The sequence below is a fragment of the Triturus cristatus genome, chromosome 9 (assembly GCF_964204655.1).
Source record: "Triturus cristatus chromosome 9, aTriCri1.1, whole genome shotgun sequence".
In the NCBI taxonomy this organism is placed as follows: domain Eukaryota; kingdom Metazoa; phylum Chordata; class Amphibia; order Caudata; family Salamandridae; genus Triturus; species Triturus cristatus.
This window is the reverse complement of record NC_140592.1, coordinates 344793073-344814488: the sequence shown is the minus strand read 5'-3', so window position 1 is coordinate 344814488 and position 21416 is coordinate 344793073. Positions and strand designations below refer to the sequence as shown.

Below are 21416 nucleotides of genomic sequence, written 5' to 3'. Positions count from 1 at the left end.
AGGAGAATGAATAAAGACCCACTAGTAGACTATTGTGGAAGCCCATCTTGCTGAGTACTAGTAGGGTAATGGTTGTTCTGTGTTGAAAGGGAAGGGAGGGTGTACCTTACATATGTTAATCATTTTAGAGCAAATCGTGTTTTAGTGGGTTCTATTTACCTCAGTCACCCCATGCTCCTAAAAGGGCAAGCATGTGCTCATGGTAATGTTCAAGCCTATCACTTCACAAAGGACTTTCCCCAACTCTCTAAAATGTCTTAATGTGTTTGTTTGTTGGTAGGGGGGACGGGGATGTCACAACATATACATGTTGATTCCATGTTATCCACCTTGTGTCATCTTAGGTCATGTACTAGGCCCTTCAGCAACTCACCATGGACATCTTTCTGACATGTTTTAATTTGAATTGTTGAAAAGAGATAGTGCTGCTGACTTAAACCCCATTTTTTAAAATAAAATTCACACCACATGTTTCAGTGGTGGTGGTTAAAAAAAATGCAAAATCTGGGATCCATCTCTTGGACCACAAGAGGAGAGAAGATAAATGAATCTCCTGACAGTGGATAACCTGTCACACTTCAGTGACCATTATAAGCGCTTCAAGTTCCATTGTCTTGTTCGGTCAATGTGGTCACCCCCTTTATATTGAAACAAAGGTAGCTTGTACAGGTTGGACTAAAGCCTGTTATTAGCAGGGCACACTCCTACCCTACAGACAAGATTCCTTCCTCGTATGTTGAGATCAAGAAGACAGAATTTGCTTCCTCCAGGGGGAAGGACAATAAATACAATAACGAGAGGAAGGTAGCTGAAATGCAAATAAGTCATCCGCACTGATATATTTGCCCCTCCCCCAATGCGATGTCTGTTTTTATCTATCAAAGAGGTTAAATCCATATAGTGCTAAAACAAATAAAATATGTCGATGCAGCAATTTTACGGAGATCCTTACAACTCATGACTCAATCAGGTTGGGGCTTAGTTGGGAATTCTGATCGTAGAGTTCTCTGTTCTCCAATGGATACCCAGATTACATCAGTGTGCTACAACTGGTTCACTTAGTCCTGAACTCCTGCAAAACAATTCAGTGGTTGAGTTACCCTCTTAATCACATATAGTGCAATTGCATTATTTAATCTATGCTAAAAGCAACAAATTGTCTTCCGCTGTAAAAAATGTGTCACTGGATTTACCTCCGATATTGATACTTAATGTACCAACCTATGAAAACATGCCTAGGTACTCACACCTAAAGCTTTTAGTGGTGGCGTAACACAAGAAGTTACTGGCAGAGCCTCATACACTAATCATAAAGAAGGGTCAAAGTATACATCCACACTCCAAGTCGCTGAACTTGGCAGCCTGGATCCTGAAATCTTTGAATTGTCTCCTGTAAAAACATATGGATGTTATCAAGGAAAACGTAAAGGATTTGCAGGGCGGGGGTCATGAAAATGAAGTACAGTTGCTTTGGTTTCGCTTCTTGATGACCTGTGTGGCTAGTACTTATAGTGGACTTTGGACCAGCCCATTACTTACCATTAGCTGACTTTGTCACTCATTTTCTTGTTTCTTATATAGTCCTATTCAGTGACCTTTGTCTCTCCTGTGGAGCATAGTTTTCTGATGATTTCGCAGTCTGTTGAAATTTTCTCCACAAGCCCACCCTGTCCTCAGTTACTCAACCCTGTTGCATTTTGTTTTTTCTACTTTTCTTTTTTGATGGCCCAACAACTGCATTTTGGGGTTAGGGGCCGCTCCTTTCTTAGAAGGTGGTTTTGCATACATTGTATTGCAGCAAGATTTACAAATGTACATTCTAGTCTGTAATAGTCAGTCATGTATACTTTTACACCACTCCTCCCAACTGACCATCATAGTAAATAGAATCCTTCAGGAAGCTGGCTCTGTATATACTATACCAAAGTAAGGTATAGTGTGCACAGAGTCCAGTGGAGCCCCAAAGGTAGGCAGAGGTATAAGTAGATAAAACCTTACTCTATTTGTGGTAGTGTGGGTGAGCAGTAAGGCTTTATCAGAGGGTAGTGTTAAGCATTAATTGTACACACTCAGGCAAGAAATGTCTGAACTCAGACCAATTTTTTAGTATAATCTTTTGTATAAAAATATTATTTAGTTATTTTATTCTAGAACCAAGTCAGGCCTGGTGCAGGTAAATGAAATAATACACCTACTCCACACTTAAGATTTTTCACAGAAAGTAGTCAATGCAATCCTATGGGAGGAAATGAAGAGATCGGTTTACTGGTAAGTACTTGGTTGTAGGAGTTGGAGTTGGGTTTCTGGGATTAGAACCAGGGTTCCCCCAGGGTCAAGAATGCACTCTCAAAGAACCCTCAGCAGCACTAGGCCGGCCGGGTGCAGAGTGCTGAGGCCCAATGTTATCCAATGGGGGATAGGGAGCATCCAGTTGGTGGCTGCTCACGAGCAGGCCACAAGGTTGTGGAAGCAAAGGACCTGGCTTTAGGCTCAGGGCAAAGGGGGGTTCAAGTTAGCACATAATGTGCACCCACAGTGCATCAGGGGCGGCCGGGTGCAGGGTGCTGTTTATGCATTGGGTGTCCTGTTTTCAATGGGAGTTGCCTATTTTGGATTTTGGCTGCAGGCTCGGTCCAGGTAGACTTCTAGGAAGAAGCAACAGCTACGCAAGTAAGTTGGAGGGCTTGAGGACGTAGGTGCACCTCGGGTTCTTTTCTCCGGGGCGCAGGGCGGCTGGATGCAGGGGTGTCTTATGAGGTGGGATTTCACCTTACCGGGCCACTCGAGGTTGGGGGGGGGTTGGTGGTGGGGGTCTCTGTGCAGAGACTGCAGGCGACGTCGGTGAGTCCTGGAGGGGTCAACCCACGGTGGACTCGGAAGCGCTGGGCGACCTCGCTGGGAGACCTCGCTGGGATTTGCCCCAGCTAAGTTAGAATTTACAGAGGCGACCACTGATGAGTGGGCTTCACCTCGCTTCCCCGACCTGAGGGTTGCGGTTGGCAGAGGTGGGCACACCTGGGCTGTTCGAATTATTCCCGCCTATCTTCCAACCGAAAAGGAGGGGGGAGACAGGAAGGGCGCCTGCTCCTGATAGCAGGAGAGGCTGGGGGTCACGTTACAAAGGCGGCAAGGCCTTTGAAGCTCCCCTGCCACAGATGGCTCTTCCTGACCATGGGGGAGGTGTGAACTCCTCCGCACAGGAAAGGCTTTGTTTCTGGGCTCAGGGAGCCAAGGCTCCCACCCCAGGGGTCCAGAAACATGCCTTGTGGTGGCATACTAGTGTGTACCAGTCAGCGAACCCACCAGAGGCTGGTCGTTTTTCAGGGGGCATCTCTAAGAGGAGTGCATGGTATAATAAATCCCACACTGGTATCAGTGTGGGTTTAAAATGCTGAGAAGTTTGCTACCAAACCTCCCAGAATTCAGTAAAGCCATTAGGGTGCTGTGGAGTTCGTGATGACAAACTCACAGACCATATACATTTTATGGCTTTATTGCACTTACAATGTCTAAGACATTGACTTAGACACTGTAGGGGTACAGTGCTCATGCAACTGTACCCTCACTAGTCATATAGTGCACCCAGCTAGAGGGGTGCATTACCTATACCATAGGCAGTGGGTTGCAGGCATGGCACACGAGTGCCATGTAGACATCACTTTTCTCTGAACCAAAACACGCAGGGGGGGGGTATGTGTGTGTGTGTGTCTGTCTTTTTTTAAGGTACAGGACCTCACAATATGTGCTGCAGCCCTTAGGGGCCTTCCCTGGTCACAGTACTCATGGTACCTTTTACAAGGGAGTTACATGTGGCAAGAGAAGTGCCAATTGGGAGTACAAAGGTACAGTTTTGGGACAGAACACAGGCCCTAGGAACTTGATTGGCAGGGACCCAGGGCACATCAAGCCATGGTGCATCAGAAATCTGGCAAAAAGTGGGGGCAAAAAGTGGCAAGGGGCAACAGAAACCCAGCTTCCTACAACTCTCCTATGTACAGTCAATAAAAGTAATAAATACATTAAGCACGTAAGCTGGGCAAAGCTAAACTATGTTGCTCGTAACACTTTATTATTTCTCTTACTGCTTCAATCATACAACCTAAAATTTTGCAGGGCACATCTACTCCATCTTTCATTTATTTTCAAAAGGTCTAGCATTAATACAATTGGCTACAATTCATTGAGGTTAAATTAAAAGTGGGGCAGGAGACTGACCACTGTCCACCAATGGCACAAGTAAAATGAAATGCCAAACAGCAGGAAATATTTTTCGTCGTGTAGTGGCAATAATGCCCTTTTAAAGAACCTATCATGTAGCCAATGTCAGCAAATAAGAGTAACTCACTTCAGATCAAAGACAGATTTCATTCCCCAAAGTGCAGAGAGCGGCTGACTCCATGTTGCAGACGTCAACAAAAGAGAACCATCCTGTAATCAAAGAAATGTTAAAACTAGTCAGAGTAGCGCTTGTGATTATAACACCTTTCCAGTTGGCCAAGACACTCCTTTTGGAATGTATGATGAACTCAACAAATATCAATAAATATACTATAAATAAATAAATTGAGCAGTCCAAATTAAACAAGTCTGCATGTAAACATTGCCACCTTTAAGAACATAGGTATAGTCACCTTTTCTTTTTCAATTAAAACATGCTTAACTACCGATTCAATATAAAAACGTAGATATTCTTTAAGGAGAGATAGCTTAGTTAAGAAGAGTACAGAGCTTCCAAGTTGAGCAAAAGTTTGAAGCAGGAATTGGGGAATATCTTCACAGATGAATAACAAAAAAGGCATCTGTTACATTTTTCCTCATAATAAAACCCAATATGTGAAACTATAAATATTACAAGAGAGCTAGACAAAATCGACACAAAGGCCTTTTGGTGAGAAGTGGCACTGGGTTTCAAGACATTTGCATACATGTTGTTCACTGGTACTGCTCATTTTCTCACAATAACATTTCCCAATTAATGCTTGCTTTTTTCCTTTAAAAACACATTTTAGAAAGTACGATTCACATCACCTCAAGGTGGCCAGCCCAAGAGTTTAAAGATCAATGGATAGGCGGAGATGACAAACTAATTCTGTAAGGAACCGGTCTGATTTACAGGACTATTAATGGATTAACCAATTAAAAGTGGTATAGTCAATTTTTTTTAAAACAAATTCCTCTACACAGCTGGTTCATTCATTTACTCCTTAATGAATAATATGACATCATGGGGGTGGTCAACCCTGCCATTAACATAGTACCGCGTGAAACCTTTAAAATGTTGAATTATACCAGATTAATTTGTAGCTCTGCATTCTAAAGCACTTAAAACTTTAAGCATGCTTGCCACTGCTTCTCTGCGCTCTTTACCAGTGGCGTTTTTTGACTTTTAAAAGTGGCAGCGCCTAATCTGCTCGAATTCCAGTGAGTGAACTCGACTTCTTTGTGGGTTCCCAGTGGGTGGGTGCGGGGGGCTCAAAGGTCGGGAGTGTTTCTTCACTCTCTTAGTCCCACTCTGTCTCATTCTCACTACGATTCACTCACTTCAGTCAGTCTCACTCGCTCAATCTCATTCATTCTCCCTAACCCTACTCTCTCTAAATCTTGCTTAGACTCACTCATTCCCAAATTCACTCCGCCTCACTCATTCCCAGACTCACTCCGCCTCACTCATTCCCAGACTCACTCCGCCTCACTCATTCTCAGACTCACTCCGTCTCACTCATTCCCGGACTCACTCCGTCTCACTCATTCCCGGACTCACTCCGTCTCACTCATTCCCGGACTCACTCCGTTGCATTCATTCTCGGACTCAGACTGTGACTGATTAATTCCCACACAGTCCCACTCATTTTCAATCAATCTCACTCAGATTCGTTCAATATCACTGACTCACCTAGACCTAATTATTTTCACTCATTCCTACTCAGTCCCACTCATTCACTTACCCATAAAAAATCAGTCTCACTGATTCTCACTCTGCCTCGCTCATTCTGACGTGCTCAGACTGGGACTCAGAGTCTTAGTCACTCAGGTTTACATGTAGTAACATTTCTATTCTCACTCACTATCAATCATTCTCGTTCATACTCACTCTTCCCATCACTTATTCTCACTCACTGACTCTCTCCACTGATCCTCTCGCTTTCACTCACAGACATGCTGCCACATGCACACGCTCTCATCCATGGACACACTCTACCCACTCACATGCCCTCTTGTCTATATGCATAATGCACATCATACAAAATTTAAGACCAAGTTTTTTTTTTTTTTTTTTTTTTTTTAACAACTTGCTGCAGGTCGCGTTTCGACTCTTGCTCCTTTCAGCTTCCAGTGCAGGGGCATGAAACGAAAACCTCCAACCTGTGCAGTTTCAGTCTCTGCTTTTTCACCCCACCCTTTCCCAACTCTGACGAGTTGAGAAAGGGTGGGATGACAAGCTGATTGGTGTATAGCCACAGGCACTGAAGGATTTAGGCCTATGTCTACCTTTAACTGTGACAGTTTGTCACAAATGGGAGAAGCACCAGGGACCCAAAGCCAGGGATGGGATTTCTACAGCCCTGTTAATCTTTCTCTGAAGGCTGGTGAAAATGACGCTGAACATCCTGTGATTCTGGGCAAATCACCGTGCCTAACAAAAAAAATATATATAATGAATGTGTCTTCGTGTAATGCAACTGGTGCTATGTAAAGCGCTCGGATACCCGATTCGGGTCAAGTTCGCGCTATACAAGTCTGAAAAAAAAAAAAAAAAAAAAAAAAAAAAATGTTTTCACCACTATCCCATCTGCATGGTGACAGCACGTATTTCATTGATTCCTATCACGACACCTTTCCTTTGAATATGTAAAGCCAGGGGAGTTTGGTGGATGACCTGTTATAAAAAAAAATGAATTGTTACAAAACGGACTGATATATCAAAGGGTTACCCATTCTGAGTCCGTTGGTAAATGTAATAGTACATATTGGCCAAGACTTTTATGAGCCAGCCATATCATCAATCACCTGAAAGAAGCAAATATGGTCAAAAGATCAAGGAGGCGAGTGGTCTACTGGTATTGGTGGGGAGGGAGGGCGTTGAGGAGGTGGAGAGATAGAGTGGAGGATGTAGAGAGGAGGGCAGAGGAGGAGAAGGAGAAGAGGGAGATGGATGGGGACGAGGCAGAGAGGTGCCTCTGTTATGTGTTATGGCACAGAGCCTTCTTGGGCGCTGAATCAGACGATGGATTGCAGGCTTCCTCAAAACTCAGGTTTTTTTTGGGTAGAGCAACAGGGTCCTTTGTCTTAGGAGGAGGCCGAGTGAGGGTCCGCCCAATCTCAGGATGAATGAGGATTTGCTGCCGTGGGGAGCCGAGTTACTCTCGTAGTAACGGAATAATGGGCTGGCCCTGTTCCTCGGAAGCGGTGGAAGAAGCTGCTATGAACGCCGGTCGTTTGAATGCCGAAGATGGCGGTGTCCCAGTGGCTCTTAGTTGGTTTTCAACTTTGAAAGTTTGGACTGTGATGCTAGCGTCAAGACTGGTTCCGACATTGACGCCAAAGATGGGGTCGAGGCCAAAGGGTGTGGCTTCGTCCAGGACATAGGTGCTGACGGCTAAGAGGGCTCCAGGTTCGAATAAGTTGGGCGCAAACCATGGTCTTGTGGCGAGAATGGACCTGAGGCCACGTAACAGGCTTGAGGGTGAAGGCCGGCTTTGGAGTATTGTTGAGGTGCAGGAGGCAGATAAACTCAGAGCAGGAAGCTAGGCAGGCAGCAGGTCCTCCGTTTCGGAACTGGAACTCTCCTCTAGCAAGAATACCTAGGCATCACCGTCAGAAGTTCCAGACTGCAAGTCAAATTTGTTTCCTGGTCTTGGAACAGGTCTGGATTATCGACCACTTGTTATTGCGCCATTGAAGCTAAGGTGAAGCGTCTAGCACAACATGAGCAGAGGGTTTTTATTTTATTTCAGAAGGCTAAAACCGGAGGCCTCCACGTGGTCTGGAGACAGAGTTACACACCTGATTGAGTTCTGACCTCTGTTATATCACTTATCACTTCGGGCAGTAACAGAATGGAATGGGCATATTTTCGGGTGTCGAGGAACCGATGGCGCCCCAGAGGGACAAGGGTGTTGAAGGTTTTCAGATGCAGAGCCGAAGAGGCTGTGCGATGCTTAAAACTGGAGAGTATGCACAATGATTGTTTATACCGAAAAGTGTGAAGGATCCGAATGAGCACGGTGACAACACCACACGGTGTTGACCCAGACCACGTGGAACACGTCAAAACCCAGAGGCGGAGAAAAAAATAATGTAACACCAGAGCTGATATCACTGCGCATTACCAGAAATAGGGAGACCCCTTTACCTTGCGACTCAAAATACTTTTTTGAAGAAAAACAACTGGCACATGTCCAAGCCCAACACTAGAAGGCAGGAGCATGCACAGCATGTGCACCTACATTTACACATGCCACAAACATGATATTTTAGTGACATCCTAAACAACAAAACTCAAGCAGAATAATCTTAAACCAGTTTTTCTTGTTGCTACATTATATTAATAAGTTACATTGTGTTAACCACTTCAGGAAGAAATAAAAAGGGGACCACTCTCTCTGACTTTCCTTTCTTTGAATGCCATTTTAGTTTGTGGATGTGCAGATGTTTATCAGTGTGCATATGTTCACACTGATCAGGGCTGTTTCCCTTTCAGAGGGTATTTATTAGTTATTATAGCTGTAAACCGAAACAGGAAAGCCTAACAATGATCAAATGCACCAAAGGAGGACTCCGGAAGCTTAGCTATCACTCTCCAGAGTGTACCAGCTGAGAAGTCCTTTGAGAATCTGCATTACTACCGGAAGAAAAAAATAAATTTCAGTATAGTTTTGCGTCATGTGTTTTCTCTCCAGATTCTTAAAGAAAACACTTTCACACAAGTTCGGATCACAGAACACATTATTCAATTATGTAAAATTAATATTTAAAATCAATTTAGAACAGAAAACGGAATAAAGGTGGGATGTGTACATTGAGAGAGAATACCCAAGATGAAAGACTATATTTACAAGTAGCCAACTTTCTCCTCTTCATCAAAGCATTCTCTCAGATATTCATAAACAGTAGAAAAGAGTAGTAAACTTCAACCACATGCAGGCAGGGACAAGAAGCACAGAGAGCCCATAAGCAAACAAAATATGCAGGTAAATCTGTTCCATGAGGCATCCTCCCGGGGGTACAAATGAATTGCCCAGTGTGTGCCAAATATCCTTAAAAACCTACAAGAGGTGAAACTTAATTGCCAAACCTCTTTTTAACATCTTGAGTGCACGGATCTTTCTGATGGAGAGGATGGCATCAGGAATTATTATTATTATTATTACATTTAGAAGGCGCAACAGCTACCCAAAAAGGGTTTCCCGGCGCCGGCAAACACTAGAAGAAGAGGTGTCAGTCAGCCTGAATTAGCTACTGGTTAAAAAGCCTGGTCTTGAGAGATTTACGAAATTGTGTATAAACCGTTTCACTCCGGATAGTTAAGGGAAGTGCGTTCCATAATAAGGGACCAAGATATGCGAATCATCTGCCGCCCATCCAAGACAGTTTAGTTCTTGGCACAACAAATTTCTCTTGGGTCGACGAACGCAGACACCGTGAGGGCACATACGAGTTGATCAAAGACTACGAATATAAAGGAGCAGTTCTCACTTTGATTTTAAACATGTGGCTCAGGGCTTTGAACTTAATTCTATTTTCAACCCTGAGCCAATGGAGATCCTGCAAATGACTGGAAACAGAAGCAAATCTTGGGACCCTGCACAGTAATCTTGCTGCAGCGTTCTGCACCGTCTGCAGTCTACGAGTCACTACCTTGTTAGAACCAATGTAGAGAATGTTTCCGTAGTCTAGCCCAGAAGTAATCAGAGCCTGGACTACTGTTCTTTGAGTTTGCTGGGGCAACATCCATAAAATCTTTCTTAGCCACTTTAAGATGGTAAAACATGTGAAGGACACTGATTGCTTGATGATGCATCGTAAGCGAGTCGTCAATAATAACGCCTAAATTGCAGACTTGGCCGGAAGGCTAAGGAAGTACTCACATTTCACTGGACCAATGTTGTGGGCCACAGAGATCTTTGTTATTACCCAAAATCAGGACCTCCGTCTTCTCTCCACTGAGTTTTAGGTAGTTGTTTTGCATCCATGATGCAATTTTACCTAGGCCAAGCTGAAGAAAGGAGGGCCGACTTGGCTTTCCATGGAGAGAGAGAAAATGATTTGGGAGTCGTCAGCAACAGAAAACAAGGACAATCCAGCCTCCTCCGCGACGTCAGCCAAAGGTCACACATACAGGTTAAAAAGCAGGGGGCTGAGAATAGAGCCCTGTGGCACCCCATGTGGTAAAAAGTGATAATCAGAGCAAGATGTGGAGGAAAAAATTTGAAAACTGCGATTGGTTAAAAAAAGAAATTAGCCAGTTCAGGGCTGAGCTGCAGATACCCAAGGAGCTTAACGTTTTTGCCAGTATGGTATGAGACACTGTCAAAGGCCGCGCTCAAATCAAGTAGGATGAGCACGACCGTATCTCCAGCATCCAGGTGTCGCCGTAGTCGTTCCGTTACCCCTAATAACGTGGTCTCTGTGGAGAAACCAGCTCGAAAGCCAGATTGTGACGAGTGAAGGAGCTTGTTGGATTCAACAAAGGCAGAAAGTTAAGTGTGAATATGTTTCGCCAAGATCTTAGATAAAGCCGGTAATAAAGAAATGGGCCGGTAATTTGACAGTGTCTTAGGATCGGCGTTTGCCTTTTTTTAAAGAGAGATCACCATAGCGTGCTTCTAGTCAGGTGGAACTATGGCTTCCTGCAAGGACCTATTTAGTAGGTCCATGATGGTAAGCAGGGATGATGGTTCAAGCTGCTTTAGCACAGAGACTGGCAGGGGATCTTTAGATCCAGATTTGATACTTTCTAAAAGTTTTTTAAAAGAGGCCACATTAAGTAGGGGCCAGGTGTCTAAGTTATTTAAGTGGGTACAAAACGGCGTATCCTGGTCAGGATGGATAAAGTCCGCTGGAGGTAGTACATGAGCAGTTAATAGGGAATTGGTAGAGTGCAGCAAAGGGAGGTTATTGCCCTGTACACTGGCAATATCCAAGTAGATTTTTTTGACTTTCTGGATAAAAAAGAGAGCTAGATCATCACATTTCTATTTATTAAGAGGAGGGGGCCTAGCTAAGGTGGTAGCACCAGCAAGCTCTTTTACCATATTGAAAAGGGTTTTGGAACAGTTTAGGGCATCCAAAATGGTTGTGGAAACATACTCAGCACGGGCTAATTTGCAGAGACTATAGTATTTTTTTTTAGCCTTTTTATATATAATTTTAGATTCAGAAGCATACTTGTTTCTCCATCTGCGTTCCAACACTTTACATTCGGCTTTCTCGACTTTTAAGTTGTCAGTAAACCAAGGTGCTGGAGCACGATGGTTATTGACCCTATTTTTTGAGAGAGGGAGACAAGCATCTATGGCAATGAGGAGCCATTTTTGCACAGTATCAGAAAGCTGGTGCACCCTCTGTTTGGAAATGGGCACATTTGAGCACAGTATTTTATTTAGGGCATTGATGTCTAGTTTTTTCCAATTTCTGGTTAGAGTCCTTAGGATAGGAGTGGTAGGCATAGAGTTTGCGGAAGGTGTAAAACTAAACTGGGTAATGAAGTGATCCGACCAGCAGAGGGGGAGCGCAGGAAAACATTGAATACTGGTTATGTTAGAGAAGATAGGATCCAACAAGTGGCCTGCCTCGTGTGAGGGGCATGTTTTCTGTAAAAGTATATTTAAACCTGCCAAATCTGAGACAAAGGTTGCCGGAAGCAGAGGACGGTCCGGGACCAGGGTTCAATTCCCGACGCGGCAGGGTCGTGGATCAGGGCCAGCGGACTTGATAATTCTCGCCTCGGTGCCTACTCTAACCAGGGATCACACTCGGCAACTCTGGGCATTAGCTTGCCTCATCTCCACAACGGCCCCCCACATTCGCCGGGGATGCCTGGTTTCACCTTGGAGATACCCAGGAGGGACCATCTCACAGGGATAGCCAGGACGGGTTCCCCAGCTGTCTACAGCACCAGGACGCCTCAGGGCAGCAGTGCGCTTTACAAGACACATACATTTACATTTACTGATCTTACACGTAGGATCGTCCAAATGGATATTTAGATCGCCCAAAATGGAGAACTTGGAAGAGCTCATAAGTAAGGGAGTAATTAGACTGGGAAAAGAAGAGGCCCAAAGAGCCGAAGACCCAGGCGGACAGTATACAAGTATTCCAGAAAAGGTAAAGTTTGGAGTTAGTGTAAGTTTGAATAGTGCTGCTTCACAGTCGTGAGTGCTAAAGGCTCAAAATTACACTGGGTGTTCTTCTTAAAAATAATAGCTATACCCCCACCTATTTTTGAGCCCCTGTCCTTCCTAACTGTGGTGTAGTTGGAAGGCAGGGCAGCAGCAACATCTGGACCAGAGCTCTCATGCAACCATGTTTCCGTAAGGAATAGAGCATTTGGTTGGTCATTAACCAAAAGATCAAAGATGTCCATTTTATGCTTAGAAAGAGAACGGCAATTCGTACTCAGGAAGGAGAATTCCTTGTTAGTTTGTACAGCCCGTTTGTTGTTTATTCATTTATTTAGGAATAAGCCACAATGTATACTGTAAATTACATTTGCCGTAAAAGAAGCACTAGTCCAAGGGGAAACCTTGTTAGGTTTCAAAGCATTTTCAAAAACACTGACATTTAACGGTACATAAATTATTTCACCAGCCATCCTCGGGAAAAGCTGCTGGAAAATTTCATTGGGGAAAACCAATGCATAGCAGAAAGGTTAAAGAGACAGAAAACATCCGAAATGACATAAAAAGGGTAGAAATGTGTACTGCTGTTAATGTTGTTGAACATATAACCTGTTCTTGAACATATAACCTCTCTGTAGTCTGTAATAAAATATTCCAGAAGAGAGGACACCACAAAACTAAAAAGGAGCGTCTGTGCCTCTGTCATGTGTGATCAACGCTATACCCTGCTTATGGACAAGAACATGATACTAATGTATGATGCAGCTCCCTCGCAGGATCCCAAAAGGAGTTTCAGAAACCATACCAATAAGAGGAAACCCGGCCCCTTAGGTATCACTATCTGCAGGGCTTATTCAATAGGAAACTTTGTTATAATGAAAAAAACATGCAAGGATCCAAAGTAAAAAGTGCCTACCCATCAATCCTCCTCCTAACTGAAGTTATCTGAGCTTATATTGCCGATGTTGGGGATCCACCTGTAAAACGGTACATCAATTAACTTTGATAATACTTCATTAGGATCCTGCAATGGGGCGATTCTTAACTGGGGAAAAACGTTTTTAAAATCTACTAAATACTTTTTACTGGAATTTCCACATAAAATGCCTGAGAAGGATATTGCAGTAACCAGTAATGGCAGAAAATAAGAATTTTAAGTCAGGTTCAAATAGGTAACTGTGGTAAGAGTAAAATACCGGTTATAAATGCTACCCTTCATACCAAAGAAGTACAATCTCTTCTACTTGAATCCCTTAGAGTATCTCCTGGTGGGAGGTTTGGCTTACTTCAGTATGTTCCATTAGTCATCTGAGAAGTTCAGGAGTCTGTACTGAAGGTTCTCTGGAGACCGAGGGTCTCATTACAGAACGTGCCCCAGGGGCGCAAAGGGCATGTACGCTCACTATGCGCACCCCCCTGGGCACGTTGGTATTACAGAAGGCGCCGCAGATACTTGTGCGCCACCTTCTGTAATACTGAAAGCTCTGGTGCACATGTCGAACCAGCGCTTTCTCAAGAGGGCATTCCCTCATTTGCACGATGTGGCACCATGCACATGAGGGAATCTCTGTGCCTTTGTGCCCACTTCGTATTATAGACACGGGCACAGAGGCAAAAAAGATGTCACCTAAAAGGTGGCGCACTATCAGCGCACCCCCTGATGACGGGCCCCCCTTGCAGGCAGGTGCAGTCACTCACTGCACCCACCTGCAAGGGGATCTCTAATCCTTCGTTAAAGTGCAGATGGGTTACAGCCTACACAGAGAAACACAGAGTAGCTTTTAAGTATTTCTCTGTGCGCAAGTTCACAGCTGCCCTGAAGGTAGCACATTCTACATGATAGTGTGCACTTTTCTTGTTTGCGCCCGGAGCACCTGCTTAAAGGTGCGACGTGGTGCAAACAGAAAGGGTGCGCCCTATCTTTAATTAGGCCTTCGCCCCAACATCCTTACAAAACAAGTCTAGCCTGAACAACTTCTTCTTGAGTGAATGGAGGAGCAGCTCATATAGTTTCACTTTGCACAACTTCACCTTTGGAAGTGAGGGTAGGTGTGGGAGGTCAATAGATAGATGGACAGAAATGACCTATACCAGGCTATCAAATGAACAGTTCCAGTGGATCAAGAATCATGAGGCAAGCTTTCAGCATGTGATATTTTGGCTTGTGGCAAACAGATCAATGGCTGGAGAATCCCAAGTAAAGATAATGTAAAATTATGTTGTTTAGCTACTGCACATGCTGCTCCAGGTCTCTATTGAGCTTTTTTACCTTCGAGAACTGAAAATTTGAGACATGAGCTAAAAAGAAGCAGCAGGAGCCAGATCGATTAGGCCTCTAAAGTACTCTAATCTGGGCAACGACCTCATTCATTGTTAAGCTTGAACATTGTGTGGCTTGACAAACCACCCTAGGTGCTATCTAAAATGCCTGCTTTGACCCACTGCTGGAGACAACTATATACATAAATATAAGACAAATACTAAACTAAAAATCCCAGCCATTATCTAAAAAAGCATATTCTATCCCATATGACAGTGTAGGCAGAATTTTGGCCATATATATCTTTATAAGATTTTTAAAGTGCTTTTCCCCCAAAGGCTGTGTACAATGGATTTATTGCTCAACTATGACTTACAGCATTCAAACATACATGTGCGATGTGGAGTTATGCATCCAGATTATGGAATAGGATTCTACCCAGGTAGGGATAAAATTCAGTACAGTATTCCTCAATTTCGATAAGCTCTGTTCTTCCTGCTTACCTAAACTACAATTTTGCTTTTCCAAGTACTAATGTTAAGAAAATGTCTAACAGTATATTCATATAAAACATTTTAAAATCTTTGTTCTGAGGATTCGGAGTTAAATCTAATAAGACTAAGTCGTCTGCATATAAAAAAAATGCACTTAAAATGATTTAATTTTGGAATAAAGATGTTCATATAAGAGAAAAGATTTGATAACTCACTTATATTAAATCTGGTATTTGTTGAGCGCGAACTAATCACCTCAAAGGGTCTCAAGGCGCTGGGGACCGTCCGGGAGGTAAAGTGAGCCATTGCCTAGACTCCGCCCGCCCGGCGGTACTCGCAAACTTTCTCTCAGGGGCCAAATTTAGAGTGTGGTTTGTGGCCGAGGGTTGCAGCGGTGGGGGTGGGGAGCTAGAGCACACCCAAAAAACTGTGACCGTGAGGTTGAACACAGGCCCCCGCAGTGGACTCATTTGTCCACTGAGCCTCCAGACCCCTCTGTCTCCCTCCCTCCCTCTGTCTCCCACCCTCTGTCTCCCTCCCACCCTCCATCTCTATATGTCTCCCTTTGTCTCCTTCCCTCCGTCTGTCTCTATATGTCTCCCTCCGTCTCCCTGTGTCTCCCTCCCTCCGTCTCCCTGTGTCTCCCTCTTTCTGTCTCCGTGTCGCCCTCTGTCTCCATCTCCCTCCCTCTCCATCTCCCTCCCTCTCCATCTCCATCTCTCTCCCTCCCTCCCTCTCCATCTCCATCTCTCTCCCTCCCTCCCTCTCCATCTCCATCTCTCTCCCTCCCTCCCTCTCCATCTCCATCTCTCTCCCTCCCTCCCTCTCCATCTCCATCTCTCTCTCTCCCTCCCTCCCTCTCCCTCCCTCCCTCTCCCTCCTTCTCCATCTCCCTCCCTCCTTCTCCATCTCCCTTTCCGTCTCCCTCCCTCTCCATCTCCCTCCCTCTCCATCTCCATCTCTCTCCCTCCCTCTCCATCTCCATCTCTCTCCCTCCCTCCCTCTCCATCTCCATCTCTCTCCCTCCCTCCCTCTCCATCTCCATCTCTCTCCCTCCCTCCCTCTCCATCTCCATCTCTCTCCCTCCCTCCCTCTCCATCTCCATCTCTCTCCCTCCCTCCCTCTCCATCTCCATCTCTCTCCCTCCCTCCCTCTCCATCTCCCTCCCCATCTCCCTCCCTCCCCATCTCCCTCCCCATCTCCCTCCCTCCCCATCTCCCTCCCCATCTCCCTCCCTCCCCATCTCCCTCCCTCCCCATCTCCCTCCCTCCCCATCTCCCTCCCTCCCCATCTCCCTCCCCATCTCCCTCCCTCCCCATCTCCCTCCCCATCTCCCTCCCTCCCTCCCTCCCCATCTCCCTCCCTCCCTCCCTCCCCATCTCCCTCCCTCCCTCCCTCCCCATCTCCCTCCCTCCCTCCCTCCCCATCTCCCTCCCTCCCTCCCTCCCCATCTCCCTCCCTCCCTCCCTCCCTCCCCATCTCCCTCCCTCCCTCCCTCCCTCTCCATCTCCCTCCCTCCCTCCCTCCCTCCCTCCCCATCTCCCTCCCTCCCTCCCTCCCTCTCCATCTCCCTCCCTCCCTCCCTCTCCATCTCCATCTCCCTCCCTCTCCATCTCCATCTCCCTCCCTCTCCATCTCCATCTCCCTCCTTCTCCATCTCCCTCCGCCCGCCCGGCGGTACTCGCAAACTTTCTCTCAGGGGCCAAATTTAGAGTGTGGTTTGTGGCCGAGGGTTGCAGCGGTGGGGGTGGGGAGCTAGAGCACACCCAAAAAACTGTGACCGTGAGGTTGAACACAGGCCCCCGCAGTGGACTCATTTGTCCACTGAGCCTCCAGACCCCTCTGTCTCCCTCCCTCCCTCTGTCTCCCACCCTCTGTCTCCCTCCCACCCTCCATCTCTATATGTCTCCCTTTGTCTCCTTCCCTCCGTCTGTCTCTATGTGTCTCCCTCCCTCCGTCTCCCTGTGTCTCCCTCTTTCTGTCTCCGTGTCGCCCTCTGTCTCCATCTCCCTCCCTCTCCATCTCCCTCCCTCTCCATCTCCATCTCTCTCCCTCCCTCCCTCTCCATCTCCATCTCTCTCCCTCCCTCCCTCTCCATCTCCATCTCTCTCCCTCCCTCCCTCTCCATCTCCATCTCTCTCCCTCCCTCCCTCTCCATCTCCATCTCTCTCTCTCCCTCCCTCCCTCTCCCTCCCTCCCTCTCCCTCCTTCTCCATCTCCCTCCCTCCTTCTCCATCTCCCTTTCCGTCTCCCTCCCTCTCCATCTCCCTCCCTCTCCATCTCCATCTCTCTCCCTCCCTCTCCATCTCCATCTCTCTCCCTCCCTCCCTCTCCATCTCCATCTCTCTCCCTCCCTCCCTCTCCATCTCCATCTCTCTCCCTCCCTCCCTCTCCATCTCCATCTCTCTCCCTCCCTCCCTCTCCATCTCCATCTCTCTCCCTCCCTCCCTCTCCATCTCCATCTCTCTCCCTCCCTCCCTCTCCATCTCCCTCCCCATCTCCCTCCCTCCCCATCTCCCTCCCCATCTCCCTCCCTCCCCATCTCCCTCCCCATCTCCCTCCCTCCCCATCTCCCTCCCTCCCCATCTCCCTCCCTCCCCATCTCCCTCCCTCCCCATCTCCCTCCCCATCTCCCTCCCTCCCCATCTCCCTCCCCATCTCCCTCCCTCCCTCCCTCCCCATCTCCCTCCCTCCCTCCCTCCCCATCTCCCTCCCTCCCTCCCTCCCCATCTCCCTCCCTCCCTCCCTCCCCATCTCCCTCCCTCCCTCCCTCCCCATCTCCCTCCCTCCCTCCCTCCCTCCCCATCTCCCTCCCTCCCTCCCTCCCTCTCCATCTCCCTCCCTCCCTCCCTCCCTCCCTCCCCATCTCCCTCCCTCCCTCCCTCCCTCTCCATCTCCCTCCCTCCCTCCCTCTCCATCTCCATCTCCCTCCCTCTCCATCTCCATCTCCCTCCCTCTCCATCTCCATCTCCCTCCTTCTCCATCTCCCTCCGTCGCTCGCTCCCTCTCCCTCCGTCGCTCGCTCCCTCACCCTCCGTCGCTCGCTCCCTCACCCTCCGTCGCTCGCTCCCTCACCCTCCGTCGCTCGCTCCCTCACCCTCCGTCGCTCGCTCCCTCACCCTCCGTCGCTCGCTCCCTCACCCTCCGTCGCTCGCTCCCTCACCCTCCGTCGCTCGCTCCCTCACCCTCCGTCGCTCGCTCCCTCACCCTCCGTCGCTCGCTCCCTCACCCTCCGTCGCTCGCTCCCTCACCCTCCGTCGCTCGCTCCCTCACCCTCCGTCGCTCGCTCCCTCACCCTCCGTCGCTCGCTCCCTCACCCTCCGTCGCTCGCTCCCTCACCCTCCGTCGCTCGCTCCCTCACCCTCCGTCGCTCGCTCCCTCACCCTCCGTCGCTCGCTCCCTCACCCTCCGTCGCTCGCTCCCTCACCCTCCGTCGCTCGCTCCCTCACCCTCCGTCGCTCGCTCCCTCACCCTCCGTCGCTCGCTCCCTCACCCTCCGTCGCTCGCTCCCTCACCCTCCGTCGCTCGCTCCCTCACCCTCCGTCGCTCGCTCCCTCACCCTCCGTCGCTCGCTCCCTCACCCTCCGTCGCTCGCTCCCTCACCCTCCGTCGCTCGCTCCCTCACCCTCCGTCGCTCGCTCCCTCACCCTCCGTCGCTCGCTCCCTCACCCTCCGTCGCTCGCTCCCTCACCCTCCGTCGCTCGCTCCCTCACCCTCCGTCGCTCGCTCCCTCACCCTCCGTCGCTCGCTCCCTCACCCTCCGTCGCTCGCTCCCTCACCCTCCGTCGCTCGCTCCCTCACCCTCCGTCGCTCGCTCCCTCACCCTCCGTCGCTCGCTCCCTCACCCTCCGTCGCTCGCTCCCTCACCCTCCGTCGCTCGCTCCCTCACCCTCCGTCGCTCGCTCCCTCACCCTCCGTCGCTCGCTCCCTCACCCTCCGTCGCTCGCTCCCTCACCCTCCGTCGCTCGCTCCCTCACCCTCCGTCGCTCGCTCCCTCACCCTCCGTCGCTCGCTCCCTCACCCTCCGTCGCTCGCTCCCTCACCCTCCGTCGCTCGCTCCCTCACCCTCCGTCGCTCGCTCCCTCACCCTCCGTCGCTCGCTCCCTCACCCTCCGTCGCTCGCTCCCTCACCCTCCGTCGCTCGCTCCCTCACCCTCCGTCGCTCGCTCCCTCACCCTCCGTCGCTCGCTCCCTCACCCTCCGTCGCTCGCTCCCTCACCCTCCGTCGCTCGCTCCCTCACCCTCCGTCGCTCGCTCCCTCACCCTCCGTCGCTCGCTCACCCTCCGTCGCTCGCTCACCCTCCGTCTCTCGCTCACCCTCCGTCTCTCGCTCACCCTCCGTCTCTCGCTCACCCTCCGTCTCTCGCTCACCCTCCGTCTCTCGCTCACCCTCCGTCTCTCGCTCACCCTCCGTCTCTCGCTCACCCTCCGTCTCTCGCTCACCCTCCGTCTCTCGCTCACCCTCCGTCTCTCGCTCACCCTCCGTCTCTCGCTCACCCTCCGTCTCTCGCTCACCCTCCGTCTCTCGCTCACCCTCCGTCTCTCGCTCACCCTCCGTCTCTCGCTCACCCTCCGTCTCTCGCTCACCCTCCGTCTCTCGCTCACCCTCCGTCTCTCGCTCACCCTCCGTCTCTCGCTCACCCTCCGTCTCTCGCTCACCCTCCGTCTCTCGCTCACCCTCCGTCTCTCGCTCACCCTCCGTCTCTCGCTCACCCTCCGTCTCTCGCTCACCCTCCGTCTCTCGCTCACCCTCCGTCTCTCGCTCACCCTCCGTCTCTCGCTCACCCTCCGTCTCTCGCTCACCCTCCGTCTCTCGCTCACCCTCCGTCTCTCGCTCACCCTCCGTCTCTCGCTCACCCTCCGTCTCTCGCTCACCCTCCGTCTCTCGCTCACCCTCCGTCTCTCGCTCACCCTCCGTCTCTCGCTCACCCTCCGTCTCTCGCTCACCCTCCGTCTCTCGCTCACCCTCCGTCTCTCGCTCACCCTCCGTCTCTCGCTCACCCTCCGTCTCTCGCTCACCCTCCGTCTCTCGCTCACCCTCCGTCTCTCGCTCACCCTCCGTCTCTCGCTCACCCTCCGTCTCTCGCTCACCCTCCGTCTCTCGCTCACCCTCCGTCTCTCGCTCACCCTCCTCCCTCCCCCACCCTCCGTGTCTCCCTCCCTCCCTCCCTGTCTCCCTCCCACCCTCCGTGTCTCCCTCCCTCCCTCCGTGTCTCCCTCCCTCCCTCCGTGTCTCCCTCCCTCCGTGTCTCCCTCCCTCCCCTCTCTCCCTCCCTCCGTGTCTCCCTCCCTCCCTCTCTCCCTCCCTCCCTCCGTGTCTCCCTCCCTCCCTCCGTGTCTCCCTCCCTCCCTCTGTCTCCCTCCCTCCCTCTGTCTCCCTTCCTCACTCTGTCTCCCTTCCTCACTCTGTCTCCCTTCCTCACTCTGTCTCCCTTCCTCACTCTGTCTCCCTTCCTCACTCTGTCTCCCTTCCTCACTCTGTCTCCCTTCCTCACTCTGTCTCCCTTCCTCACTCTGTCTCCCTTCCTCACTCTGTCTCCCTTCCTCACTCTGTCTCCCTTCCTCACTCTGTCTCCCTTCCTCACTCTGTCTCCCTTCCTCACTCTGTCTCCCTTCCTCACTCTGTCTCCCTTCCTCACTCTGTCTCCCTTCCTCACTCTGTCTCCCTTCCTCACTCTGTCTCCCTTCCTCACTCTGTCTCCCTTCCTCACTCTGTCTCCCTTCCTCACTCTGTCTCCCTTCCTCACTCGGTCTCCCTTCCTCACTCTGTCTCCCTTCCTCACTCTGTCTCCCTCCCTCCATCTGTGTCTCCCTCCCTCCATCTGTGTCTCCCTCCCTCCATCTGTGTCTCCCTCCCTCCATCTGTGTCTCCCTCCCTCCATCTGTGTCTCCCTCCCTCCATCTGTGTCTCCCTCCCTCCATCTGTGTCTCCCTCCCTCCATCTGTGTCTCATTCCCTCCATCTGTGTCTCCCTCCCTCCATCTGTGTCTCCCTCCCTCCATCTGTGTCTCCCTCCCTCTGTCACCTTCGGTCGGTCTCCCTCTTTGTCTCCCTGTGTCTCCCTCTGTCTGTCTCCCTGTGTCTCCCTCTTTCTGTCTCCCTGTGTCTCCCTCTTTCTGTCTCCCTGTGTCTCCCTCTGTCTGTCTCCCTCCCTCCGTCTCCCTCCGTCTCCCTCCCTCCGTCTCCCCTCCCTCCGTCTCCCCTCCCTCCGTCTCCCCTCCCTCCGTCTCCCCTCCCTCTGTCTCCCCTCCCTCTGTCTCCCTGTCTCCCTCCCTGTCTCTCTCTCCCTCTGTTGCCGTCTGTCTCCCTCCCCCCCTCGGT

General features: G+C 49.7%; 1 protein-coding gene across 6 annotated transcripts in view; it reads right to left on the bottom strand.

The window, feature by feature from the left end:
* The window catches only part of DCAF1 (DDB1 and CUL4 associated factor 1), an 814171-nt gene that overhangs the window by 365413 nt on the left and 427342 nt on the right, over positions 1-21416 (bottom strand). For all 6 annotated transcript variants that reach the window (XM_085625108.1, XM_085625107.1, XM_085625110.1 and 3 more), the window contains exon 16: positions 4346-4428. In XM_085625108.1, the coding sequence (XP_085481234.1) occupies positions 4346-4428 (83 nt within the window). The remainder of the gene's footprint in view (positions 1-4345; positions 4429-21416) is intronic.